The following is a 25,259-nucleotide window of genomic DNA, read 5'->3' as shown; positions in this document are numbered from 1 at the left end:
GGGGGGGGGGGGGGGGGTGTGTTGGAGAGTGCAGTGGGGTAGGAGAAAGGGAAGGAGGCAAGAGAAAGAATGAGTGCAACTGCAAAACGAGCAGAGAATAAATGAGCTGGAGAAAGGGGTAGGAGAGAATGGGGTGTGGCATGGCAAGGACAGACTAGGGTTTAGGGCAAAGCAATCAGCAGTGAGATGTGGAGCCAGACAGATGAGAAGTACTCAAAAGAAAATTAGGGAGAGAGATTAGGGTGGAAAGCAGGGATCAAGAAATTTAAGGAAGTTGAAGAGTTGAGTGGTGAGGACACAAGCCTTCCCCCTGAGCACCAGTATCAGGAGTAAAGGACACTGATTACCAACATCTCCCTCCTGACTCCATCATGTCCTCTCCCAAACATATATAAACACAACAGCTTTGACCCCAGCCCCACCACACCTGTATGAAGACCCAGCGCACTTCTGGCTGTCACTGCTGGAATGGAGAGGGAGTCCTAGCAATTGACCCAGTTCTCCTTATCCCTTCAAACCACCCTATTCCCTCTGGCCCTGTCTTGCTGAATACAGAGAGATTAAAAGAATGGGTGAGAATTGAAAGCAGGAGCCGAGGGGGTCCCTCTAGTTTCAGAAGGCAGCACCACGGAGGCCAGACTTTGTTCTCCCCTGCCAGGCATACCCCCATCTTCTCCAGGGATTTGGCCAAAACATCGCAACCCTTCTTCTGGTTGACAAAAATGATGATGGGTGGATCAAAGCCTTGCTCCAAGATTGCCAGCAGCTTTTTCCTGGGGAGATGTGGAAGAAGAGAAAAACAAGATGAATAACATCTCCCACTCCAAGTGAAATGCCCAACCCTGACCTATGAACACCCATTCCAGGGTCTTCAATGCCCATGGCATTCTGAACAAAAAAGCAGAAACTCTTCAACATGGCAGAGCAATCGCCCTGAAGCCCGCATTCACACTCAAAGCCTTTCTTTCTCCACCCTGTTTCCCATGGCTCAGTTGCCCCCGTACCTCTTTTCTGACTCTGACATGAGGAAGACCTTCTGTTCCACACGTTCATGGGGCTTGCCTGCAGAGCCAATGTACACCACAGCAGGTCGCCGAAGATAGCTCCTTGCCAGACGCTCCACTGCTGGGGGCATGGTGGCCGTGAACATGACTGTCTATGAAAACAGGAGGCTCAGCCCTGGGCCCAGGCAGACATGATTACATATCCCACTGTCACCATAGGCAGCTCAGCCTAGGCTAAAGAATCCAAAATGAGCCATGGTGTAAGCTTTAATAGGCACCACCTTAGCCTTCCCTTGCCTTCCCATCTTTCCCCCAGAACTTGTTCGAGGCACCTTACATCTTACGATGACAGGAAGGACTAAGAGAATTTGCTAGCAACCTAGTATTGGGTAGTAGCATGATTCTTTACAATCATTTTTCTAGGGCTGAGCTAAATAGCTCCATCCCTAGGACTATCAGAGGACCGGCCATAGGCATACCTCACCATTCTGGAAATATGTACTCTGGGCCCACCTAAGGCAAGAAGGGTCTGAAAGTAAGTTGAGAATTTGCCCAACTTTTCCCAACCCAGGGAAGCAGCCTTACTTGGCGGTACTTATGTTTTCCTGACTCAAAGTTAGCCAACATCTTCTCAGGGTCCTCAGCCTCATCAGTATCTGGCTTCTGATTGCTGACAGGCATGTGCTCCAGGATCTTCTGGACATCTGGCTCAAAGCCCATGTCAATCATCCTATCTGCCTCATCCAGAACCACATAGGTACAGCGGCTCAGCACCAGGTAGCGGTTCTCCAGCACATCAATCAGACGTCCCGGGGTAGCAATCACAATCTAGGGGGTACAGTGTAATCAGATATGATCCTAGCAGGTACCCCCTTCTTTTTTCTCCTATGAACTATTCATCCACTTGGGTGACACACTTCTAACGCAAAGGAACTTGGGCCCCAGCCTCCAGTTATATTTAGCAGTAATGGTTTTTGAGAACTAGCAATGAAATCACTTGTTGCTACTTTTTTTTTTTTTTTTTTTTTCCAGAATGAATGGGATCTCTGAGCAAGGTCCAGGGATTAGACAGAGTAAGTAAATCAGAAGGAACTTTCTTAGATGGGAGAGAAACTAAGGGATACTGTGGAGGAGGCTGTACAAAGGGATTACACTTTGAAGTCTACAGAAGACTCAATTCCTGTGGCAGACTTCTGATAAAAAGCTCTCCTCCCCTTTCCTGAGAAAAAGGCAATGCACGAAGTCAATGACATGATCTAGTAGAGTAATTAAGATGTCAGGCTTTGAATATGAACCTAGCCCACTGGCAGCTTTGTGTGACTCAGGCCAAGTCGTTAACCTGAGCCTCAGCTGCATTTATAAAATGGAGATACCACTACCTATCCTCATATGGTTGTCGTTAGAATTACGATACATATGATGTATATTGTGCTCTATAATCCCTGGTGTAATAATAATAGCACATATATATCAACCAGGTCCTTTCTTCATTTTCCTGTACATCTATTCCAGAAACTAGAAACAGAGCCCCAAGATAGAGAGCCTTCCCATACAGCAGGCCGGCTGCCGGTGAGGGAAACATACCTCACAACCCATGCGCAACCTGAAGCCCTGGTCTTCTCTGGAGATGCCACCAATGACAGCCACAGTGCGGATACCCAGGGGTTTCCCAAACTTGATAGTTTCTTCCTCAATCTGCTGTGCCAACTCACGGGTGGGAGCCAGGATGATGGCATAAGGGCCCTGGTCTGATTCTTCAATCCTGTGGTAAATGGGCGTCCCAGAGCTTCATGAGCTTTTGGTTCTTATCCAACCACGAACAGGAGCAAGACAAAGTCACTCTAAGGATAGCTATGGGAATGAGGAGGGTGGTGGGAAAAGGACAATGATCCCACTTAAAATCCAGAGACTCAAAAAAATAATAATAATAAATAAGTTTTAAAAAAATAAATAAAGGGGCCGGCCTGTGGCTCACTCGGGAGAGTGTGGTGCTGATAACACCAAGGCCACGGGTTCGGATCCCATATAGGAATGGCCGGTTGCTTACTGGGTGAGCGTGGTGCTGACAACACCAAGTCAAGGGTTAAGATCCCCTTACCGGTCATCTTTTAAAAAATAAATAAATAAATAATAATAAATAACACCAGAGATTCCAGGATAGCAAAGTTCTCCAGGGAGTGGTCCTTGCCAGAGACAAAATCATATACTTCTTTGAGATCGTGATCCAATTATTCCCTAATACCCAACCCAGAACAAAGAAAGGAGCTTCTGATTATAGATGTAAAAAAAGAAAACCAAACACTTATCTGCCATTTTCACCTTTCCTACCTAGCCAAACCCACTCCAACCAGTGCCAACTGACCCCACCTGTCAATTTTGGGAAGCGTGGTGATCCAGACCAGCAATGGGATGAGGAAGGCTGCTGTCTTGCCACTGCCAGTCTCAGCCACACCAATGATGTCACGATTCTGTAGCCCAATGGGAATTGCCTGACGCTGGATAGGTGTTGGTTCCTACAGTGACCCAGAGAAAAAGTAATGAGTATAGGCAGAATTATACTATCTAGGTTACTGCTGACAGAGAGGGCACATATGCTAACATAATGGAAGGACACCAAGAACAGTTCACAGAAATAGGGACCTGAGAAGAAACACAATTATTAATGGACAAACTTCTACCAGAAAGTGATACACATGGTCACCTTGGTGCCCACTGGCAGAGAAGCCATCAAACAGTCAAGGAACAAAGTTCCCTATTCCCTAAGTTTGTATCCTCTAGAATGTAAAAACTTTTCAGGCCTCCCAGTCTAATCTGCCCCTCCTTACCTTGTAGCCACACTTATCAATGACCTCCAAGATGTGTGGGGGCAGAGATGAGTCCTTCCAGGATCGGATGGGATTGGGGATCTTGCCACCTTTAGTGGTGATGCTATAGTCCTCACGGAAGATCCGCCAGTCCCTGTCAGTCATCTCATCTAACTTCTTCTGGGACCAATGACGATCATCCCAGCGCTGCTTGGCTTCCTTCTTTCGAAGTTTGCGGAGTCTTGCCCTGGTGTTGGATGTGAGGAATAGATAGAATCAGTACACTTCGACTACATTCTGTAGAGACTCTGGGCTCTACCCAACAACCTGCAGCCCTGATCACTCACTCCTCCTGCTCCTTTTCTTCCAGTGTTCGCCTCTTCTCCATTAGGTCTCCATAGAAACGTGACTGCTCTCGTTTCTGCTGCTTTAGGTCAATGCCTGCAATGAAGCCCCGCCCCAACAACTGCACCTGGTGCCGTTCTTTGTACCTGGGATTGAGACAGGAGGAAAAAGGAGAAAGAACTGTTATAGCAGCGGGAGGAAGGGGCAGACTACTAATATGTAACAGTTCCTTCCTAGCCAGGGTCTTTCCTCACCCAGAGGGCAGGCTGACTACTAGTATACTAATTTTCCCATTCCAGCTTATCTTACTTCTCCTGCCTCTGTAGTCACCGGCTCTCTCTAAGCCCATCTGGTGTAAAAGACCTAGCACTCAGGCCCAAAGCCACTCACAGGGGGTTGTAGTCAATGGAAGTGTCTTCAGACGCATCCCACTCAAAGACAAACTTGCGGTCATTGAGATGCCTCGTTCTGCGCCGCTTTTTTATGCCACCCAGGTAACGCTCCTGCCCAGGGAGAGAGCATAAAGTGTATCAACCTTGAGGCCCAAATCTCACATGCAGAGATCAGAATGGCCAAATCACTAAACCACATTTTTGTGTGTGTGAGGAAAGTGAAGATGGAGCCCAGGCCTGCACCTTAATGGCATGCAGTTCCTTGCTCTTATCCTTCTCTTCCCGGATCTTCTGTCGCCCTTCCTCATCCTCATTTCCATTGGTCTCCCGCTCCATCCTCTCCCTGCGTTCCCGACGTTCCCGTTCCTGAGGGTCTTCTGCAGACCAAAGAAAGCAAAGCTGCAGAAGAGCTCAGTGGAAAAAAAAGGGAGAGGGAATGGAGGGAATCCAGACAATGGATACCACAAGAGAAAAAATGGGGTATATTTACGATACATGGAAAATAGAAATCTAACAGAAAGATATTCTTCTCATAAACTCACACCATTCTTCCCTCTTCTAAATTCCAGAGCAAACAGGTTTCTATCTCTCCTAGGTGACACTCTAATCCCATACCATCTTTTCCTATCCCACCCAGGGGCTACATAGGCTAGAAAAACAAACCCAACATCTTCCTGCCCAAGTCTTGGAACTGTTTCCTTTTCTTCCTCTCTTCTTCAAGCATCCTCTGCCGCTCTTCCACCTCCTGCTGCCGCCGTTTTAGAGCTTCAGCTTCTCGTTCTGCTTTGGAGAGGAACTTGGGCTACAAGACAGATTGGAACTATAAACAAAGGATCAGGGGGCCGGCCCCGTGGCGCACTTGGGAGAGTGCGGCGCTGGGAGCGCAGCGACGCTCCCGCCGTGGGTTCGGATCCTATGTGGGAGTGGCCAGTGTGCTCACTGGCTGAGCGCGGTGCGGGTGTCACCACACCAAGGGTTGCGATCCCCTTACCAGTCACAAAAAAGACAAAAAAAAAAAAAAAGGATCAGGGAGCAGGGTACAAGCAAATCACTGATGGGGAGATGGCAGAGAGCCCAAAAATATTTGTTCAGGCATTAAATCTGTTGAGGAAAACACAAACAAGCCTAAGACCTGTTATGAATGAACTATGTCCCCCCACAAATTAATATGTTCAAGTCCTAATCCCCAAAGCCTAAGAATGTGACTGTATTTGGAGACAGGGCCTTTAGAGAGGTGATTAAGTTAAAACGAGGCTGTTAGAGTGGGCCCTGATCCAATTTGATTGGTGTCCTTATAAGAAGAAGAAATTTGGACAAAGAGACACCAGGGGCACATGTACACAGAGGAAAGACCATGTGAAGACAGAGGAAGAAGACAGCCATCTACAAGCCAAGGGGAAAGGACTCAGAAGAAACAACACCACTGACACTTTGATCTCCAGCATCCAGAACTGGGAGAAAATTAATTTGTTGTTGAAGCCACCCAGACTGTGGTATTTTGTTATGGCAGCCTGAGCAGACTAATACAGACCTACAAGTTCTTACCTTAGCCTCAGCTTCTTCCTCAGCCTTTTTCTTGGCCAGAAGTTCCTCCAGGGATAATGGCTGGGCCTGAAGATAAAAAACAGAACTTCAGTCCATAAAGGCTCTCTCCCTTTTAAAGAACAACAAAGCAGTGCTCGAGTTGAAGAGGAAGATGATAAAATCCTTCTTCTCCTTTACCTTAGGCTTCTTATCACCATGCTCATCCTCTTCATCCTTCTTAGAGTCTCTATCCTTCCGAGATTTAAAATCTTTTCCTCGGCCAGGAGATAAGCTTTAAGGAAAAGGAACAAGAAAGGTCCGTATTGCTGTCTTACCCCAGCCCCTGGATGAGGTTCAGGCTGAGCCCCAAAAAGGGGCTAGAAGTTTTCCCATGAATCAGCAAGCCTAACCCATGATGGTCCATCATGTCCTGAAGTTCTCTTAGCAGGCATGGTCACTCTGCCTGCTCTAAAACCTAATTATGGGTGAATCCTGGCCCCATCCTACCTGGATCTCCTTTTCTGAGACTAATCTCCTCTTCTGGGAAGTGGGCATTCACTACTAACATCAAAAAATATTTCCTCCAAAAAGCAATTGCACATTGAAAAAAAAAACCCTCCTTAACTTTGTAATACACAATGGATTTACCCTACATGGCCACCTCCACAAGCCAAGGAGATACTACTGCTATATATATCCCCTCATCATTTTTCCTTCCTATCAGTCCCAGCAATACTTTACTCGTAGAGATTTCAAACAACCCCACTGAATTTCTGTTATGAGCACTCTGTCCTTTGCCTTGAATTCTAACCTACACATTCAGGACGTAATAAAAAAACTTTGCACAGAAAGTTCCCACAAGAAAGAGATCAAGACACTGGGGCATTAAGCTATTCCAACAAATACATATTGTATATCCTGGGTAGGAAATAGAATGGCCCAATGGAGCTAATGGAATGTTTTGTAGTCTGATAACCTTTTCAAACTAATTTCTAAATTCTACAAACAAGTTGAGTCTCAAAGGGTTGTGACTTCACTAACTATTACACTTCCTAAAGAAGACACGTGGGCTGACCGGTTAGCTCAGTTGGTTAGAGCATGGTGCTGGTTACATCAAGCACCAAGGTCCATGGTTTGGTGCTAACAGAAATTTACTTTCCTATGAGGCTGAGTCAGCTCAGATGCAGAGGGAAAAAGATGGGAGCATTCCTCTAACGCCCACACTCATTTCCTCAGGTACCTGGATCGTTTACGGTCCTTGTCCCGTCTGTGACCATCCTTGTCTCGATCTCGGTCCTTCTTATTCCGATCCCGCTCCTTATCGCGTTCTCGTTCTTTGTGCCGTCGTTCTCTGAAAGACAGCAAATTTACGGAAGAAGTCACTTGAGATTTCCACAGTATTTTTATTCACTGCAGCCCTGAGAAGGTTCCCATGTTCTTTTCCCCCTAAAGTAATGTTTTACAGATTGGGAAATGGGTTTCCCAGGGAAGTTACAAGGGAATTCCAAAAAGATCTTTTTTTTTTTTTTTTTTTTTTTGTCTTTTGTCTTTTTCCGTGTCCGGCAACGGATCGCAACCCTCAGTGTTGCCCCCGTACCGGACCAGGGAATGTTTTACAGATTGGGAAATGGGTTTCCCAGGGAAGTTACAAGGGAATTCCAAAAAAATCTTTTTTTTTTTTTTTTTTTTTGTCTTTTGTCTTTTTCCGTGTCCGGCAACGGATCGCAACCCTCAGTGTTGCCCCCGTACCGGACCAGGGACCGGCAACGGGATTGCAAACCTCGGCGTTGCTCCCGCGCCTCGCTCAGCCAGTGAGCGGGAGCCGGTCCATATGTGGGATCCGAACCCTCGGGCGGGAGCGCCACCGCGCTTCCCAAGCGGCGCACTACCCAGTGCGCCACTGGGCCGGCCCCAAAAAGATCTTATAGATCAGAGTTGTACTGCTAAATATTAATGGCAATGATAGACCATGGACTGTGTTAACAGGTGAACTACCTTCCTTGATCATCTGGACCTTCATCTTATAAGTCCCCTCCTAACCTCTAAGAGATGGGTCAGTGAGGAAAACTGAAAACACCTGCAGGTCCAAAAGTAAATTCCTAATACTAGAGGAATCAGAGGAACTAAGAATGGTGGCTGGCCAGTTAGCTCAGTTGGTTAGCGCATGCTGTTGACAACACCAAGGTCCAGGGTTTGATCCCTGTACCAGCCACCTGTCAAAAATACCCCAAAAAAACAAAAACAGATGAATCAAGAATGAAGAAGTTTGAAATGTACTCTCCCTTCCCACATAACAGACATACAAAGCTACTTTACCTTTCTGTAGACTTGGAACGGGAACGGGAGCGAGAACGGCTACCTCCTCTGCGTCTATCCCTTGAACGATGCCGCTTCCTATCTTTAGATGGAGAAGACTTCCGGTCCCGGTCTCTGTCCCGCTCTCTGTCAGGAGTCCGTGATCGCTTCCTTTCCTCCTTGGAAGGTGATGCATCACGGTCCTTTTTGTCAGCCAGCTCTCCTGCCATCTGTCGTGGGTTAGAGAAGTACTTAATACTTATGTATTAGATACTGCTCTAAACTGTTTATATATAATTCACTTAATCTCAGAACAACCCTATAAGGTAAATATATTAGTATGCCTACTTATAGATGAGGAAACTGAAGCTCTGATATATAAAGTAACTTGCCTGAGGACACACTTTGGCTCCAGAGACCCATTCTTACTCATTATACTATACTGTCTCCCAGTGATTCCTTTTTATATATTCATTTCTAAATGTATAGAATTATATACCATATTTTTGTAATTAGACTACAAAAGAGTATTAAAAGAAGAGTTAGTAAATGATAGCATACCAGCTATTTCTAGAAACATCCTACATTGCTTATCGTAGGAATCTATTAGGTCTGACAGCCCACTAGGATCAGTCAACATATTTACATCTAAGAAAGATAACTTCTCTTTAGCTCATAAAGAAAGCTCAAAAAAGAAAAAGTTTAACTTTGAGATTTGGATTATAACCAGTACCACAATGAAAACCTGAATTTAAATGAAGAAACAAACACACTTTTACTCAGATTAAAAGAAATGCACCTCTAGTTATGCAATGAGAGAAATTTAGTGAAGGGTATAGAGGACCTCCATGCACATTTTTTTCCAACTTCCTGTCAATCTATAATTATTTCAAAATAAAACATTAAAAAAGAGAAATGTACCAAAAACTACAGTCGCAGAAGTCCTGACTGACATTCCCTACTCAGATTTTCACAGCCTTGATTGTCTACATTACCCAGTCTTATGAAAGATTTGAGCAGGAATTTTCTCTGTTCCCCTCCTACCTGACGAACGCTGAACACCATACCACACTGTCAACTGTTCCTTGGACTATGAAATCTAACTCAGCCAGAAGCTAAAATGATAGCAAGCCTGAATCTGCCTCATCATCATCATCATTATCCCTAAGACTCAGGATAAGACACAACTGATTTTACCCCCATATGGTTAAGCTTTAGCTTATGATCCTCCTTTCCCATGCCATACCTTGCCATATATCCTTAAGAAGGGAGAATGTATAAAGATGAGAAAAGAAAAATGAACAAACAGCACTTTCAAAAGGTGGAGACAACCCATTTTATCTCATAATTACCTAAGAAATGACTGAAGGTTTTATATCAGTACACCATGCATATCATATAGAAACACTTTTGTCTCAAGGCTGGCCGGTTAGCTCAGTTGGTTAGAGCATGTGATGATAACACCAAGGTCCAGGGTTTGATCCCTGTACTGGCCAGCTGCCAAAAAAAAAGAAAGAAATACTTATGTCTCTTCCACTCATAGCTCTAAGAAAACAATCCAGAAGAAAGGCTATCTTCTCTATAAAGCATCCTAGACATCACTGATTCTTTCAACAAATATTCACTGAGCACCTACAAGGTGCCAGAAATTGTTCTAGGTACTGGAGCTATAGCAGTAAAGAAAATAAAGTTTCTGATTTCATAAAGCTTAAACTCTAGTGCAGCAGAGAGAATTCCAAATAGTAATAAGCACTAACGAAGAGAATAAAACAGGACAATATGATGGGTAACGTTATGGACAAAAGATAGATGGCTCAGGGAAGAACTAGCACATAGAACCCATCTAATAATTTTTAAACAAAAAAATCATAACTAAACTACATTTTTTAAAAATAAAGATTTGTTCCTGTGTTAATAGCCTCCCTACTTAGAGCTTCAAGGGGACCTAGTGCAAAAGCAGTAGAGACTTTTTTTTTTTTTTTAAATCCTATATAAGATGACCGGTAAGGGGATCTCAACCCTTGGCTTGGTGTTGTCAGCACCAGGCTCAGCCAGTGAGCAAACCGGCCATCCCTATATAGGATCCGAACCCGTGGCCTTGGTGTTATCAGCACTGCACTCTACCGAGTGAGCCACGGGCCGGCCTAGGGAAGAATTTTTTAGTTGACATTTAAGGTGAGACAAATGATTGTAGAGAGACATGCAAAGATCAGGGAAAAGAATTTATTAGGTAGAAGGGACAGCAGGTACTAAAGTACTGGGGCAGGAACTAAGCAAGCATGTTTGCAAGGTAAAAACAGACTTGTGTGGCTGAGCAGCACTGACCCAAGGGGAAGACTGGTTCAAGATTCAAGATGATTTCAGTGAGGTAGGCAGAAGTCAGATCATGAAAATATATTATGGTCCAGAGCAAAAGAACCTGAATTTAATTGAACTGCCACAGGAACCTAGAAGGGCTTTAAAGAGGAAGTGATATAATTTTACATTTTAAAAGAATTACTTTGGTGACCAGCAAGAAAATATATAGTAGGGAAACAAGAGTGGAAACAGAACCACTGAGAATGCTATAATAGTAGTCTAGGCAAGAGATGACAATGACTTGTTTTAGAAAGGTGTCAACGAAGATGGAAAGAAGTAGACAGCTTCAGGGTATATTTTGGAGGCAGGGCCGACAGGACTTACTCATGAAGGGAGAAAGAGAAAGACGGGACACAAAGATAGCTTCTAAATGTATGGTTTGAGCAACCTAATAGTTTGTAGTGTCATTATGAATCAACTGGAAAAAACTGGGGAAGGAACAGATTTAGGAAGAAATCAAAAATTTCATTTTGGCCAGGTTGAGTGTGAGATGCCAATGAGACAACCAAGTGGAAATTCCTGGAAGGCAAATGGAAATGCAAATCTGGAACTTAGGAGACAGGATCTGGAGATAAAAATTTGAGTAACCAATACATAGATGGCTTTTAAAACCATGGGACACTAAACGATATTACCTAAATAGGCAGTATTGTTAAAGAAAAAAAAATGAAGAGGACCCAGGATTGAATTCTGGAACACTCTAACATTTAGAGGTCAGGCATCGGAGGAACCAGAGAAAAAGACTGGAAAAAAGAAGCATCAAGTGAGAAAGGAGGGGAAAAAAGGAAAGTAGGGCAACACAGAAGTCAAATACATGTTTCGGGCCGGCCTGGTGGCACACTGGAGAGTGTGCCGCTTGAGAGCGCGGCGGCACTCCCGCTGAGGGTTCGGATCCCATGTGGAGACCGGTTCCCGCTCACTGGCTGAGCGCGGTGCGGGCGCAACACCGAGGGTTGCGATCCTGTTACCGGTCAGTAAAAAAGACAAAAAGGAAAAAAAAAAAAAAAGAAGTCAAATACATGTTTCAAGGAGGGATCAACTGTGTCAAGTACCACTGAAGTAGAGAAAAACTAAGGGATAGATAAATGACTCCTACATTTGGAAAAATGGAAATTATAGTGATCTTGACAAGAGCTGTTTCAGTGGCATGGAGAAAGCAGAAGCCTGAGTGGAGTGAGTTTGGAAGAAAATGGAAGTGAGAATAGGAAGACGGTAAATATAGACAACTTTTATTATATCTCTACTTATCCCAAGGGCCAGATAAGCTGGCCATGTTTTCTAGCAGCCTTCCTTTCAAATCTCCAGATCTTTGAGTTCTGCACTTCTTGTAACAAGAGCTGGAACAGATTCTTTTCTTCAGTCAATTAAGTATTCATCAAGCATTTACTGTATGCAAGGCCCAGTGCTAGGCTCTACAGGAGTTACCAAAGGAAATCCTGTGCACAGAAAGATTTTAGAACAATATAGGGGGTATGAAAGACATACCAAGATTAAAGCTCAGCTGAAGTATCATGAGAGTTCAAAGGAGTTTCCTTTCAATTGCAAAAGGTGATTTGGTAGGCTCCGTAGAGGAAGTGGCTCTTGAGCCTTTAAGTATAGGTAGAATTGGAAGATATGTAATTGAGGGAGCGGAAAAGAAGCCATTCCCAGCAAAAGAAATATGGAAATACAGGCGGCACAGAGGAGGGAAAGCACGAACTGGTTCTGGGAGAAAAGCCAGAGTTCCTCTTTAGCTGGAGCAAGGGCTACTCGAAGCATGAAAGAATAAGGTCAGACTGGGGAATATCAAGACGCTGTGGCCGTGGACAGAGGTCTGGGCCCGTAACATCGTCCAGGGACGTGGCCTGTGCCTCCAGGAACCGACACCCCCCAGGGCCCGCGCCCCTTTGCTCCTGCCCTCCAGAGCTTCCCAGGCTCAGGCCCCTTCCCTGAGGCGTTCTTCTTCGCCTCGTCCCGGAAGCAGGCGCCACCACCATGCCCCCACTCTCGCCCTCTCTGCAAGCTCGTGGGAACCGCTTCCACCACCTGGGACTCACCACCCCTGAGTCTGAACAGCCCAACGCGGCCTCAACGTCGCTGAGCAGTCGCCATCTTTCCCGTTTCCTGGTCGCCGAGATGCACCCCCGGCGCGCTGCGAGCTGGGAAGGCGGGTTCCTGGTGCTGGGCGGAGCAGGCCGACAGCAAGGCCTGAGAACTACCAATCCCAGAATGCACGGCGCGAGCGCCGGGCCCGGGCCGCGGGGTCTGCTGGGTAATGTGGTTCGTCAAACCTTTGAGTCTGCGGGAGGAAGTTTTTTGTGGGCCCGTTTCCCGCACGATCCTCTCCCGCTGCTTAGTCTTCCTGAATCTCCTGGTCTTCCTAGAAACTACAGTCAGTGACTTATGGCTTGTGGCTTACACTGGAGAACTGTAAGGGCTTCCTTAGATGTCTGTAGCACGTAATTATAACTAACAACTGCGGTAACGAAACAAATATTTACCGTTTGTGGAAAAGCGTTTTTACAAAAATTCTGTGATAGATTTTTAGCTGGACAAACTAAAGATTAGATTACAGGAGTAGCCCAGTATTTCACAATGAGATTGGTACAATTCTTCCTTGTGGGGAACTATCCTAGGCTTAGGAGGACATTTTAGCAAGCGTGGCCTCGAAGCAGGGTGAATTGTGACAACTGAAAATGAGCCCACACAGTGGATTCCAGAGGCCTCCTGGAAGGATGGTATCTCCTGGGCCGTGGCACCTGTTTTTTCAACAGTCCAGGTAGAACCCTGACTTCCTCATTTTCTTGCCCTTTGGAATCTGGCCAGTTGTTGGTTGGGTTATCTTGGTATTTTTGCTTCTTTCTCGTAATTCCCTCTACTCAGATCTCCATTGAGTTTTTTTTTTTTTTTTTTTTTTTTTTTACCTCAAATGGTATGCTCACTTTATCTTTAGTCTCATGGGTTCATAATTCTTCCCCTCAAAACAAAACAAACATAGCAACTGCTAGGATGGATTAGATAACCAGAAGTGTCTTGTGCCTCCCTTCCCATTTTCCCATCATTAGCTTTGTTGTCTTGATCCTACGGTCTGTAGGTCTGGCTTTTCTCTCTGAGTATGCTTTCATTTCTCAAGCAGAGCCTCAGGATAGAGCCAGATAATCCGAAAGCCCTGGGCATCACGCACCATGGCCCAAAGTCACCCTAAGAGACCCAACTTCTGCTCTTAGATCTCTGCAGCCTTTGATGTCCCCGCTTCTACTCCGGAGAGTCCTGAAGGGAAAGTCTATCTTGGTGTAATTAATTCGGTGAACACTAGAGGGCTCTCCATTCACAGAATTGAACCCCAACTGAGAATCGGACGAAGGGATGGTGGGCCGGAATCTTTAAGAGGTGCAGGTACTGTTTTTCTTGAGGATCTTCTAAGTGCCCAACTCTGGGCTAGAAATTTAACCTATGTTACTTATTTTACTTAGTTTTCATAACAGTATGAGATGGGTATTATCTCCATATTGCTGATAAGGAAATTGTAGCCCGGAAAGATTAATTATGCCTTTTAAGTCCACATAGTTCAAAGAATGGAGCCAAAAATTCAATTCCAGTTTTATGTAACTTCAGAGTCCATGCTTCTTTCCCTATTTTCACGCTGCCATATTTACTGTTTTTATTTATTTATGTATTTATTTGGGGATGGCTGGCTGTTAAGGGGATCAGAACCCTTGACCTTGGTGTTATCAGCACCATGTTCTACCCAAGTGAGCTAACCAGCCAGCCTTTTCACTTTTTAAACACGAATAAATTGCGACCCAGAAAGATGACAAAGTTTGCTCAAATTCATAGTGGCAGAGTTCCCTAGTACTTGTGCACACCTCTCTCATGACACATGAAAGACAATGAGCTTAAAGGATACTGGTTGTCTTACCCCTCTAGTTCTCTCATAAACATGCATCTTTGGAGATGGAAACAGAGGGGCTGTGCTCTAGAGGACCACAGGTAGTCTCCTGTTTAGGTACAACATGGCTAGCAGTAAGGGGTCCATGGAATTATAGTTAATAGGCAGACCTGGTATGAATCCTGACTCAATTACTTACTAGCAGTATGAACTTGTGCAAATTATATGGCATGTCTGGCTTTTCTCTTTCCTTATTTATAAAATAGAGATAATAATACAACTTGCCTCACAGGATAGGATAGCAGAGCAGATAAGAGTGTATATTCTGGAGTCAGATTGCCTGGATTTGTATCCAGATTCTACCAGTTTCTAGCTGTGTGACCTTGGGCACATTAACTGATCTCTCTGAATCTGTTTCCTTGACTGTAAAATGAAGTAGGTAGTATGTCATAGGGTTATCACAGGAATAAGATATTTAAAAAACTCATAAGTGCCTCTGACCCATAGTAAATATTCAACAAATGTTAGCTATTATCATTTATGAGGTTAAATGTGATATTGTAGGTAAAGCCCTTGGCACAGTGTTGACCACATAGTAAGTATTCAATATATATAACTTTATTTCCAGCACTTCACTATGAAATTTGGAAAATGAGCTGTAAGTCACTGAGGAGATGGGAAGTTAAGGCCTCTGAGCCACCATCGACAGTCACTGGAATTGGACTTGGAAGTCATGAAGGCAGTTGCCACCTCTCTTTGAACTCAGAAGAAACCAGAACCTCAGGAACCTCTCCCCAGCCGTGGCTTAGTCTGACCACTTCCTGCAGAGGGTGGGATCCTTTACTGATGATTTCACCCAACCTTGTCTCTGTCCTCTAGACTCTCTAGGGCAATGGTTCTCAACCTGGATTGATTTTGCCCCAGGGGACATTAAGCAATATCTGGAGACATTTTTAGTTGTGACAACTGGTGTTTGCTACTATCATCACATCCACCAGATGTGAGGGATGCTGCTAAACAGCCCACCCTGAATAGGACAGCCCACCCCCCACCCCCCAACAAAGCATTATCCGGTTCAAAATGTCTGTTCCAAGGCTGAGAAACCCTGCTCTAGGGCTCAGGAGCTCTTCCTTGGCTTAAAAGAACTTGGGTGGGGCTGGGACAGAGGATTAAGGGAGACGGAGAAGTTTCTTGCTGGAAGTGCTAGGGAACCATGGAGGCAGCCACTTCACAACCCATAGAAAGGGCCCCAGGACAGCTTCTCTGTCATTATCAACAAACAAAGGAGACAGAAAAAAAAAAGAGAGCCAACTTCTTTATATGTGTTATATTTTTCATTAATAAATAGGTTTTCTTCTTTAAACACAGAACATATAACAGATTGAAACACTCCCCCCTCCCCCCGATTCCAAAGACAAGGGTCTATAAGACAAATGCCAGCTGTACTGCCCTAAGGGTGGAAAAAGTCTGGCGGCCCCCACCCGGCCCCACCCCTGCAGCACCACCACCCCCACACTCCACAAGAGAAGGGGGTCTGGGGCTTCTCCCTTGGGCCGTGGGGACTTAGATGAGAAGCATGTGAATGTATGATGTCATCTCTCCATGAGGCATGGGCTATGCAAAGATGAGGTTTCCTTCTCATTGGCTCTGACCAGCTCCTGCCCTTCTGAGTTCAGTTATGAAGCACCTGGGCTAAGCTCCCGAGGGAGCTGCCTCTTGGCTTCCCCACTTTCCATTCCTCTGCCACCTCCTTGGAGGGGAAGGGAAGGGCTCAGGGACCCCTCCCATCCCCTGGCCTGCATGGAAACACGGTGTGGAAGAGGCATGATGCTGAAGGTGAGGCTCCTGTAGGCCCCCAAGCCCATGAGGCCAGCATGCCCCCATCCCCCCACACCTTTTCTTCCTCTTGAGTGAGGGGCACTGGGGCGGCCACCCCCTCCACAACGTAGTGCCTGGCTTGGGGTGTGATGGTTCTCTCAAGTGTCAGGTCCTCATGCCGGGCCTGGCTCCTTCCTCGTCCCATTCCTGTCTGCTTCCAAGCCCTCACCATGGCCATCTGAAAAACTCATGTCCAGTGTCCTAAATTGTCTCATCCTCCCTCTCCCCGTGCCTCTGCACCCCAAGGGAGGAAGTGGGGGATTGTCTCCCCCCTCCAACTCCCACTTCACATAATGGAACAGCTTTTGGCCTTTTCCTTCTTGAAGGTAGAAGAGATGAGTTCGGAGCGACTGGGGAGATGGAGCAGTCGCTTGGAGAGGCTTCGGACAGGGCTCTTTGGGGGTATTGGGCTAGGCTTGTTCAGACACACCATGGATGCCATCCGAAAGATGCTGTGGATACTCTTTTCTGAGGTGAAAGCTGATCCTTCCAGGTAGATTTCTGCACCCAGCTGCTTGGCTATTGCACAGCCCTGCAGGAGGGGGTGAGGTCATTAATACAGTGGTCCAAAATGGCTGTGCAACACAGCTTTCTATGTTCTACTTCCCAGGGCTACTACAGATGGGACCCAACTGTTGGTCTCCCACCTCCACCCTCTGCTTATTGTTTGAGTGCACATTAGAATCACCTCAAACTCTTTTAAAACTATATTGATAGTAATCAATAAATACTTACTATCAAGTGATCATACCAAGTAAATCAGAATTTCTGAGAATAGGGCCTGTGCATTAGTATTTTTAAGAGCTCCCCAGATGATTCTAATGTGAAATATTGGCTTAAAAGAAATGATCCTTACACTTTGACGTGCATAAGAAATTATCCAGTGCTCTCGTTAAAAATATAGATTCCCATGTCTTTCTGCTAGAGTGATTCTATAGGTGTGCAGCCAGGACTTTGAAATTCTAACAAGCACCTCTAATGATCCTAATGCAGGTGATCCACAGAAAACAATCTTAGAAATGCTGGCACACACAGGAATGGCTCACCCACTAACCTATAGCAGCATACATCTGGGTAAACACATACCCACTACCTCTATCCAGGTGACTAATTAGCTAATTATAGATGGACCCCCCACCCCTATCCCAATACCCAGTCTCTCTTGCCACAGTGGAGAGTCTGAGCAAGGGCCATATTTCAAGCCCTCTGCCTGTAGCCTTCCCCAGCCCTCCCCCAGCACACACACGCATGCACCCCCCCACACACACACTCCCCCACCTGCTCATAGGAAATGGGTGCCTGCTTCTGGTGGGACAGCTCCATCAGAGTGCTCAAGTCTGTCCGCAGGTCTGTCTTGCAGCCAATAAGCAAAACACGGGTGCTGGAACAATAATCTAGGATTTCCGTCCTCCACTGAGGGGCCAACCAGAAGGAAGGGCAGGAGAAGGAGGCAGGGAGGAGAGTCAGGAGCAGACAGTTACTGGGAGAAGCCCAGTTGGCAACATCACACACACCATCCAGCTTTTATCACCAGCTCAGCCCTCCTTCTGAGTCACAACATCTCCACTGCACTAATTACATCATCTTCCTGACCATGAAGGCTTTGGGGCCACCAGAGTGCTGACCCAGGAGCCCATCCCCTTAGTCAACAGCCCAGTCACCAGACAGAGCACAAGGGGCAATTCCCTTCCCACTCTCTGTCAAGCATAGAGAACATGCATCTGCCCCCTCACCCCAATCAAAGGGTTTCACAAGTCCAGAATGCCAGGAGGAAGCCAACCGATTTCCTCCCAAGGGAAGAAGATAATCCCAGCATTTTCTGGGAAACTAGGCTAGTTCCACAAGGTTTCCTGAAACCCCTCAGTATAGGTAGATCTTGCCACACAGACACAGGCATTTCCCACAGCAATTAAGCTCAGACCTGCATGGCTTGCCCAGTCTCCATGGGCCTGAGATCAAGATCTATAGAAGCTGCCTCCAAACAGTCCCATCCCTGACCCTCAAACCATGTCACTGAAAGGTTCTCTGACTCTCAATCTTTTGTTTCCTGAGTCTTCAACATCACCCTCCCTTGTTGGGCCTCTGGCAAAGCAGTATAGGATAGTGGAAAGGGCTGGATGCAGAGGTGTAAGGAGACCTGGGTTCTAGTCCCAGAGCTGTAACTTCTGAATGCTGTGGATTTAGGCAAATCTCTTCCTTCCCTGGCCTCGGTTTCTTGCTGTTAGGCAAGAGGGGATTAGATGACAAGGACACAAGTAGATATCAGATGACAAGGTCCCCAAGATTCCTTCTGGGTTAGAGTTGTAGAGTTTATCTAGCCTTACCTTCTTGAGTGCACTGTCCACTGTCTCCGGACGGCTGATATCAAAGCATAGTAATACTGCGTCAGAATCGCTGTAGCAGAGTGGACGAACATTGTCATAGTAGGGAGATCCTGGTATAGGGAGAAAGAGCTGATGGTGAGCCATGGCATTTTCCCTCCCCTGCAGGCCGGAGCCCAAAGAGTTCTGGGAATACCCTTAGGATCCATCCATTTCCCAGGGGAATATGCTGCAGCCTGGAAGCTTGGGACCTGACCACCTGCCAGAAGGCAGTGTAAGAATATCATCTCCCTTAGTCTGAAAAGAGGGAAAAATAAAAGGAGATGCAGTATGATTTGACCCTGTCTGGGTCTCCTAAAGTGGGATTAATTTAAGGTCTACTAGGTAGTTCTGAGTCCCAAAAGATGCTCCCAACCTCTGCAGCAAGACTGAGCCTTGTTTAAGGCCTCCTTTTCTCTAGAGTCTGCCTGCTGCCCCAATCTCTGCTCCCTTTTTCTGCTCCGGGGTCTCCCCAGTGAAGAAACAAATCTGCCTGTTATGTAACGAGCTGCCCTGCTTCTTTGCCATGGGGTCAGAACTCTAGGAGGTTGGCAGAGGAGGGAGAGCAGCAAGGATTCAGTGCCCCACTCCACCCAAATTGGCTTACAGGGAAAAAGGCAAACAGAAAGCTGCAGCCCCTATCCCCCTAAGATCTCAGGGAGGCAATCTCAAAGACAGCACCAGTAGCTGGGGAGTTAGAGAATAGAGCAAGGGTCCTTCGTTGGGAGGGGAGTAGGCAATGCAGATCCAGGTGGTCAGATATGGGAGAATGCTAGGGGCTGAGCCTGCCCCCCCTCCACCCCTCCACCCTGGGGAAGGAACAGTAGCAGATTTGGAACCCAGACAATCCGTGCTCAGAATAGCAAGCAGCCCCTCTCCCTACACCGCAATCGCCATGGAAACTGGGGAGAATCCAAGCTGGGAGGGTGTTGGTCATTAAAAAAAAAAAAGAGTAGAGGGGTGTTGGGACAGTTGCCCGCTCCTTCAGCAATCCAGCCCCATCCCTTTCTGAGGTGGGGTCTTACTACTGCAGCACTGAGGAAAGAGAGCACTGCAGTAATGAGGAAGGGGGAGGGGAGCCATTTTGGCTCCAAGCGATCCCCCTCCCCTAAGATCAGCAAGTGAATAATGGGAGCAGGTCTACCCCAGGTCCCAATGTTGGGAAGCCCCATCCTACACACCACTGCCACTTCTTCCTTCCTTACAGGAACCTAATTTGGAAGAGGGAGTTTGAGGATAACTGATAGCATTCATTCTTTCAGAAATTGTTGGGGGTGGGGGGTGTGACACAGGGAATAGAGACCACACTTGCTGATTTTCCATTATCTGGATTGGGATTCAAGGGCTGCATTCTGACTGTGGGAGGAGGGGAAGCAGCAGGGGGTTTGGGGCGGTGGTATTGAAAAGAGATGAGCTGCAGCAAGATTCTGGGAAGATTGGGAGGTGGGAGGGCACAGCAAACAGAAAACTATACATCATGCAGCCAAGCTGCATTCCTGTCTGATCCAGCCAGCGTAGCACAGCACAGGATAAGCAGAACCCTGCCTCCCAACCCCTGGAACTGTAACAGAGCAAAGCAAACCAGGTTGAGGAATTTTTGTTTGGGTGGGAGGAACAAGGGGAAGTCTCATTTTCTGTCTACCTATCCCCTACCCCTAATCTCTTCAGACCTCGAAATCGGAGCACAGGAACAGCAACTCTTTAGAAGAGTGGGACAGCATATTTATTATATGTAACAAAAACTCCCTAGAGATTTATAGTTCCTCTTCAAACTCAGCCTGAATATGCATTTTGGGGGGAGGAGTAGATTTTATTTTCTTCTATTTCTGGCTTTTACCTCTTAATTATGGCTCTGAGCCAGTATATATTTTTTAAAAAGGACTGGGGAAAACAGTGGGAAGGGATCAGAATCAAAGCAAAGGATAGCCTAGCACTAAGGGCCTGGGGCTGAGAGGCTGGGAAAACATTGCTTTCTACATTCTAAAAAGACAAGGCACCTTCTACCTCACCCCAGTACAGGGAAACCGGTAAGACCCAACTCCCCATCCCCACCCCACCAGCCACTATCCACAACTGTGACAATGCCCTATAATAAGCCATCTCCCCCACCCTCCCAAAACATTGATGATGCATCGCTTCATCCCTGAGCCGCAGCGGTGTGACGAGTGAAGCTGAGCTGCGGCAAGGGACAGCAGTGGCCCGCGATGGAATGCAGGAGAGAAAACAGAGTCTGACCAATATTTCCCCCAAAGCAGGCTTGTCTCCCTGCCCCAACCACAACTGCCTCTGGCAGCACAGCCTCCTGCCTCTTATTTGGCTTTGCTCTGGTGAAGAAAGGCTCTCGCTCTCTCTCCCCCCCCCATGTGTGTGTGTGTGTGTGTGTGTGTGTGTGTGTGCACTCTCAGTGGCAGGGAGTGGAAATGAAGCAGCCCGTTCTGACTGCCCCCCAGGAGTATTCATGGGTCCCTTCACCTCACCATCCCAGCCCTCTGAAGGATGGAACTAGACACAGGAAAGTGAGTGGCTTCTGGGGCTCATCTACTCTGCATCCCTAAACCATCCAATTGAGTTGATCAACTTCCCCCTCCCCCAAACCAAGGAATCTTCAGATCCCCTTCCTTCAGTTTTCTGACAAGCACTGTACTACTCCCCACCAAAGGTGGAAACAATTTCTAAAAGACAGCAGCCACAGCAAACCAGTGGAGGTGGGAAAAGGGCATTCGGGGCCACAGTCTTACCTGAGGTATCCCAGAGACTAAGCTCTACTCTCTGTTCCTCTGTCTCCAAACAGGCTGTGTAATTCTCAAACACGGTGGGCACATAAGTCTGTGAGAAGAAAGAAAAGATTCACACTCTGGGCACCTACCTTCATAACCCTCTGGTTAGTGTTGGCTACACAAAAAGCCACTCACCCTAGTGAGACACTAAAGTGACATATAAGGAGTGGATACATGGGGCAGGAGGGACCACATGGCACAGGAGGGAAGGAATGTAGAGGCACAGGCACTTTGCTCTATAAGTAAGACATGTAACTGACCCCTCCCTCCCCAGCCAGGGAGAAGCCCCCTGTATCTAGACGATTAGGGACGGACACACAGAGATTCCTCTCATCCCCAGATTTGTCTCAGTTTCAGAGCCATACGTCCATTCTAGCTCTTCATCTTCTCCCCACAAGCCCCTTGGACCAGGTGAACAGCAGAAAAGGGCAGCAGAAGCCTGTCTGCAGCCCTACTCATAGAACCTTTGAGGAAGGGTGAGGGGACCAGCAGGTATTACGTCAAGAAGAAACCCCAGGCTCCCAAATGCCTCCAGTTCCCTCTCCTGAGAGCAGATTCCAGGGATGAAGGAAGGTAGGAGGGGATTTGATAGGGGCCTATGGGTGAAGAGGTGAGGAGGAGCCAGCGGGGCGGCAGAAGTGGGACAGGTCTCAAGGGAAGCTGAGGCAGGGCAGTCCTCCAGCCAGAAAGCGGCGGAGGATGGGGTGGGGCTGGGGAGACCGCTCTCCCGGGCAGGTGGGAATCTACCCGCGGGCGGGCAGGCAGCTCACCTCCGGATAGCAGTCCTTCGCCAACACCTGCAACATCGCTGTCTTCCCACACTGCACATCCCCGACCAGAACCAGCTTACATCTGACCACGACCGGCTGGGGGGCGCGTCTCTCCTTCATGGTTGCAGCCTCCGCGGGACTTCGACTCGTATTCAGAGAGGCGAGGGTTGCGCCAGGTGCTTCTCAGCACAAGTCAGCCGGATTCCCTGCCTCCCTCCAACTGAGGACGACGCCGGCACAGCCGCTTTATATCTCCTGGCTGAGCCAATCACAAGAGGAGGCGGACTCCGCCAAGACCAATCCGTGAGGTGGGATCCCCTCCAGCAGCCAATGGTAGGAGGACCTGAGTCAGCGCCCTCTTCATCCTTCCCTTTCTCTTAAAGCTGCACCGTTGCTTCCCCCTGAAAGGGGATTCCCACGCTGTTTTGCATTTCTATTAGGAAGTGGGGAGGGGACTTGACGCAAAATTAATCTTGAGTGTCCACCAATTAGTGTCGGAAACCATAAACTAGCTGTGGAAACAGAAAGTGAGGTCAAGCTGGAGTTGTAGGGACTGTCCCAGGAGAAGAGGAGGAACTGCCTGAACTACAGACAGGTGGCACCCCGGGAGGGGGTCGGGGGTGGGGGGTGGCTCGGCCCCAGAGATCTCTGACTCCTTTCTTCCATCTAATTTCTATCCAAAACAGTTCCCACTTCTGACTTATCCTCCCAATATCAGCTCCTGCTGCACTACTTTTAAAGCCCAAGTCTTTTCCTCAGAAATCATCTTCACCACCACAGCGGGGTGGGCGGGGGAGATTTCTGGGAAAAAAAACACACAGCTCCTGACCCAGAGATGGGCAGAGAGAAAGGAATGACGGAGTCTGCCAAGTGGAGATGGGAGACAAGAAGAGAACAAAGCAAACAAAGTCGCTGTCTGTTTGGCCAAACAACCTCTCAGCCCATGCCTAGCAGGAGCTGCTTAGCGGTGTTTGTTCTGCTTCCCAGGTTTAGCTTCCTGGATGAATCAGGCACAGGTCTAGTTCCAGGTTGACACCTCCTGACACTGACACACTAATGTGTGTCACCTGGTTAAAGTCCAGATTGGGAGACTGGGCCAGGGGCTTTGGGATTGGAAACTGGAGGGCAATCTAAGGTTGAGATGAGCTACATAACTGCCTAACAGCCCTGCCCCTCAGAGCCCTTGTATGCCTGGGAGCCTCTCTGCTAGACAGAACCATGGGATGTACACAACGTAAATAAACCGTTGATTATCCAGGAACCAAGACAGTCCAAATAAGGCCTCCTGGGGATTAGGGACTGAAGGAAGAACAACCTTGGGCAAAACTGAGAGCAATCCAGAGTCTGTCCTTAGGTCCCTTCACTTTGTCAGGCACAGCACCTGTGGAGCATGCTCTGGGTCTTGTTCTATCCAACTTTTACTCTTAATTCACAGTCATTGCTGCCCCACCTAGGGATATTTTCCTTCTGATAAAGGATGTTTAAAAGCCTTCCCCAGACCCAAAGGGATGAATCTCCAAGAGTGAGATTTCCAGCACCCACTACAAACAGTAGGAAAGTGGAGGTTATTTTGAGGATATAGCCTAGCCAGTGTCCCTCCTTCTTGTAGGAGGGCTCTGGGGACCAAGGGCTGCACTGCCCTCTACCCATCTCCTACATACTTCCAGGCATCAGGAATCACCTGACGGAACCTCCAGGGTAGAAGAGGATTATCCAGGTGCTACCATTAGCTGGTTACCTTTCTCTCCCACGCTCTCTGGAAGTTTCTTCCCTCTACCTTCCCCTCCTCATCCTCAGCCCTGAGATAATGTTCTTTCTATAGAATTTGTCCTCTTCTTGCCCGTCTTCCACAACCTGAGTGCCTCTCTGAGCTGCCCATAAGTATGGTTTGGAAACTTTCCAGGAACAGCTGTAAGGTCATGGACTGCCTCAACCTGGAGTCCTTTCCCTCAGCCTGACCTTCTCCATCTGTACCCTCCTCTTCCCCACCTTCAGTCTCATCTGGACTTAGTTTTGGAAGCATCAGTAGGGTTCCCATACATCCTCTTAACCCTTAACTTGTTTTCCTCCAATCACAACCTCAAAGGTTTAGCCTTCCCCCCACCATATTCTCTACCAGCCACCTCCTACACACCAGCCTCTGCCAGCCCCTCCAGATAAGCATTCAATATAAGTAAAAACTATTCCTGCTATGCAAACAGCTTCCTCTGCCCTCTAACAAGATTGCCATTACTGTGCTCCTCTGAGATAGAAATTCTGGGAGCTGGGGCTAACACTGATTCTTTCCTTGGTGGCTGTGTTTCAGGGCCAGGCAGCAGAAAGCAGGTCAGGAGGCAGTATAGGCAACACAAAAAGGGGATGGAACCAAAGTTCAGCAGGTCTGGGACCCAGCTCTGCCCTTAACAAGGGCTCTTTGCCTTTGAATAAGTCAGTTCCCTCTCTGGGCCCCTATTTCCTTAAAAGTAACTAGAGAAGGAGTTTTTATTTTTATTTATTTATTGGCAGCTGGCTGGTGCAGGGCTCAAACCTTGGACCTTGGTGTTATCCGCTCATGCTCCAACCAACTGAGCTCACCGGCCAGCCCTATTAGAGGACTTATTCGACTTTTTTTTTTTTTTTTAGCAGTTAGACACCCTTTCCCAACTTTGTTTAAACCTCTTCCAAGTGTCTTTAAAACTCCACAGAGTAATACATTCATAAGATAGCTCTTCTTTATCAAGACCAGGAAAGTTTAAAACAAGGTTATACTAGAAAATATTATGCCGGGGCCGGCCCGTGGCTCGCTCGGGAGAGTGCGGTGCTGATAACACCAAGGCCACGGGTTCGGATCCCATATAGGGATGGCCGGTTCGCTCACTGGCTGAGCGTGGTGCTGACAACACCA

General features: G+C 47.2%; 2 protein-coding genes across 4 annotated transcripts in view; both read right to left on the bottom strand.

The window, feature by feature from the left end:
- DDX23 (DEAD (Asp-Glu-Ala-Asp) box polypeptide 23) overlaps window positions 1–12,841 on the bottom strand; it is a 14,706-nt gene extending 1,865 nt beyond the window's left edge. The window contains exons 1-16 of one of the 3 annotated variants that reach the window (XM_008570680.1): window positions 12,759–12,839; window positions 9,717–9,861; window positions 8,386–8,594; window positions 7,310–7,420; window positions 6,268–6,361; window positions 6,091–6,156; window positions 5,209–5,347; window positions 4,789–4,922; window positions 4,544–4,656; window positions 4,156–4,299; window positions 3,830–4,055; window positions 3,372–3,517; window positions 2,589–2,766; window positions 1,590–1,832; window positions 1,005–1,156; window positions 665–773 (exon numbers count right to left, since the gene is read on the bottom strand). In XM_008570680.1, coding sequence (XP_008568902.1) covers window positions 665–773; window positions 1,005–1,156; window positions 1,590–1,832; window positions 2,589–2,766; window positions 3,372–3,517; window positions 3,830–4,055; window positions 4,156–4,299; window positions 4,544–4,656; window positions 4,789–4,922; window positions 5,209–5,347; window positions 6,091–6,156; window positions 6,268–6,361; window positions 7,310–7,420; window positions 8,386–8,594 — 2,064 coding nt within the window. In that variant the 5' untranslated portion in view covers window positions 9,717–9,861; window positions 12,759–12,839. Of the gene's footprint in view, window positions 1–664; window positions 774–1,004; window positions 1,157–1,589; window positions 1,833–2,588; window positions 2,767–3,371; window positions 3,518–3,829; window positions 4,056–4,155; window positions 4,300–4,543; window positions 4,657–4,788; window positions 4,923–5,208; window positions 5,348–6,090; window positions 6,157–6,267; window positions 6,362–7,309; window positions 7,421–8,385; window positions 8,595–9,716; window positions 9,862–12,747 lie in introns of all 3 variants that reach the window. The other 2 variants (XM_008570679.1, XM_008570681.1) reach the window with 2 other exon arrangements.
- A 3,051-nt stretch (window positions 12,842–15,892) lies between these two features.
- Window positions 15,893–22,599, bottom strand: RND1 (Rho family GTPase 1). Its single transcript, XM_008570678.1, has 5 exons — window positions 22,376–22,599; window positions 21,567–21,654; window positions 18,793–18,902; window positions 17,747–17,881; window positions 15,893–17,000 (listed from the first exon to the last, which is right to left on the bottom strand). The coding sequence occupies exons 1-5, from the start codon at window positions 22,493–22,495 to the stop codon at window positions 16,755–16,757; spliced, it is 699 nt and encodes a 232-aa protein (XP_008568900.1). The 5' UTR covers window positions 22,496–22,599; the 3' UTR covers window positions 15,893–16,754.
- Window positions 22,600–25,259: the final 2,660 nt, after the last annotated feature.

The sequence above is a fragment of the Galeopterus variegatus genome, unplaced genomic scaffold (assembly GCF_000696425.1).
Source record: "Galeopterus variegatus unplaced genomic scaffold, G_variegatus-3.0.2 Scaffold622, whole genome shotgun sequence".
In the NCBI taxonomy this organism is placed as follows: Eukaryota; Metazoa; Chordata; class Mammalia; order Dermoptera; family Cynocephalidae; genus Galeopterus; species Galeopterus variegatus.
Note: the sequence above shows the minus strand (reverse complement) of the source record. Positions and strands in the feature narration are given on the sequence as shown.

Bases quoted from the DNA above. Each gene is read 5' to 3' on its own strand.
- RND1 (XM_008570678.1), bottom strand. From the start codon at position 22,495: ATGAAGGAGAGACGCGCCCCCCAGCCGGTCGTGGTCAGATGTAAGCTG. The intron at 17,882-18,792 runs GTAAGGCTAGAT...TTGGCCCCTCAG, and splicing joins TGGACAGTGCACTCAAGAAG to TGGAGGACGGAAATCCTAGA. The intron at 17,001-17,746 runs GTGGGGGAGTGT...CCCCTCCTGCAG, and splicing joins CACCCATTTCCTATGAGCAG to GGCTGTGCAATAGCCAAGCA.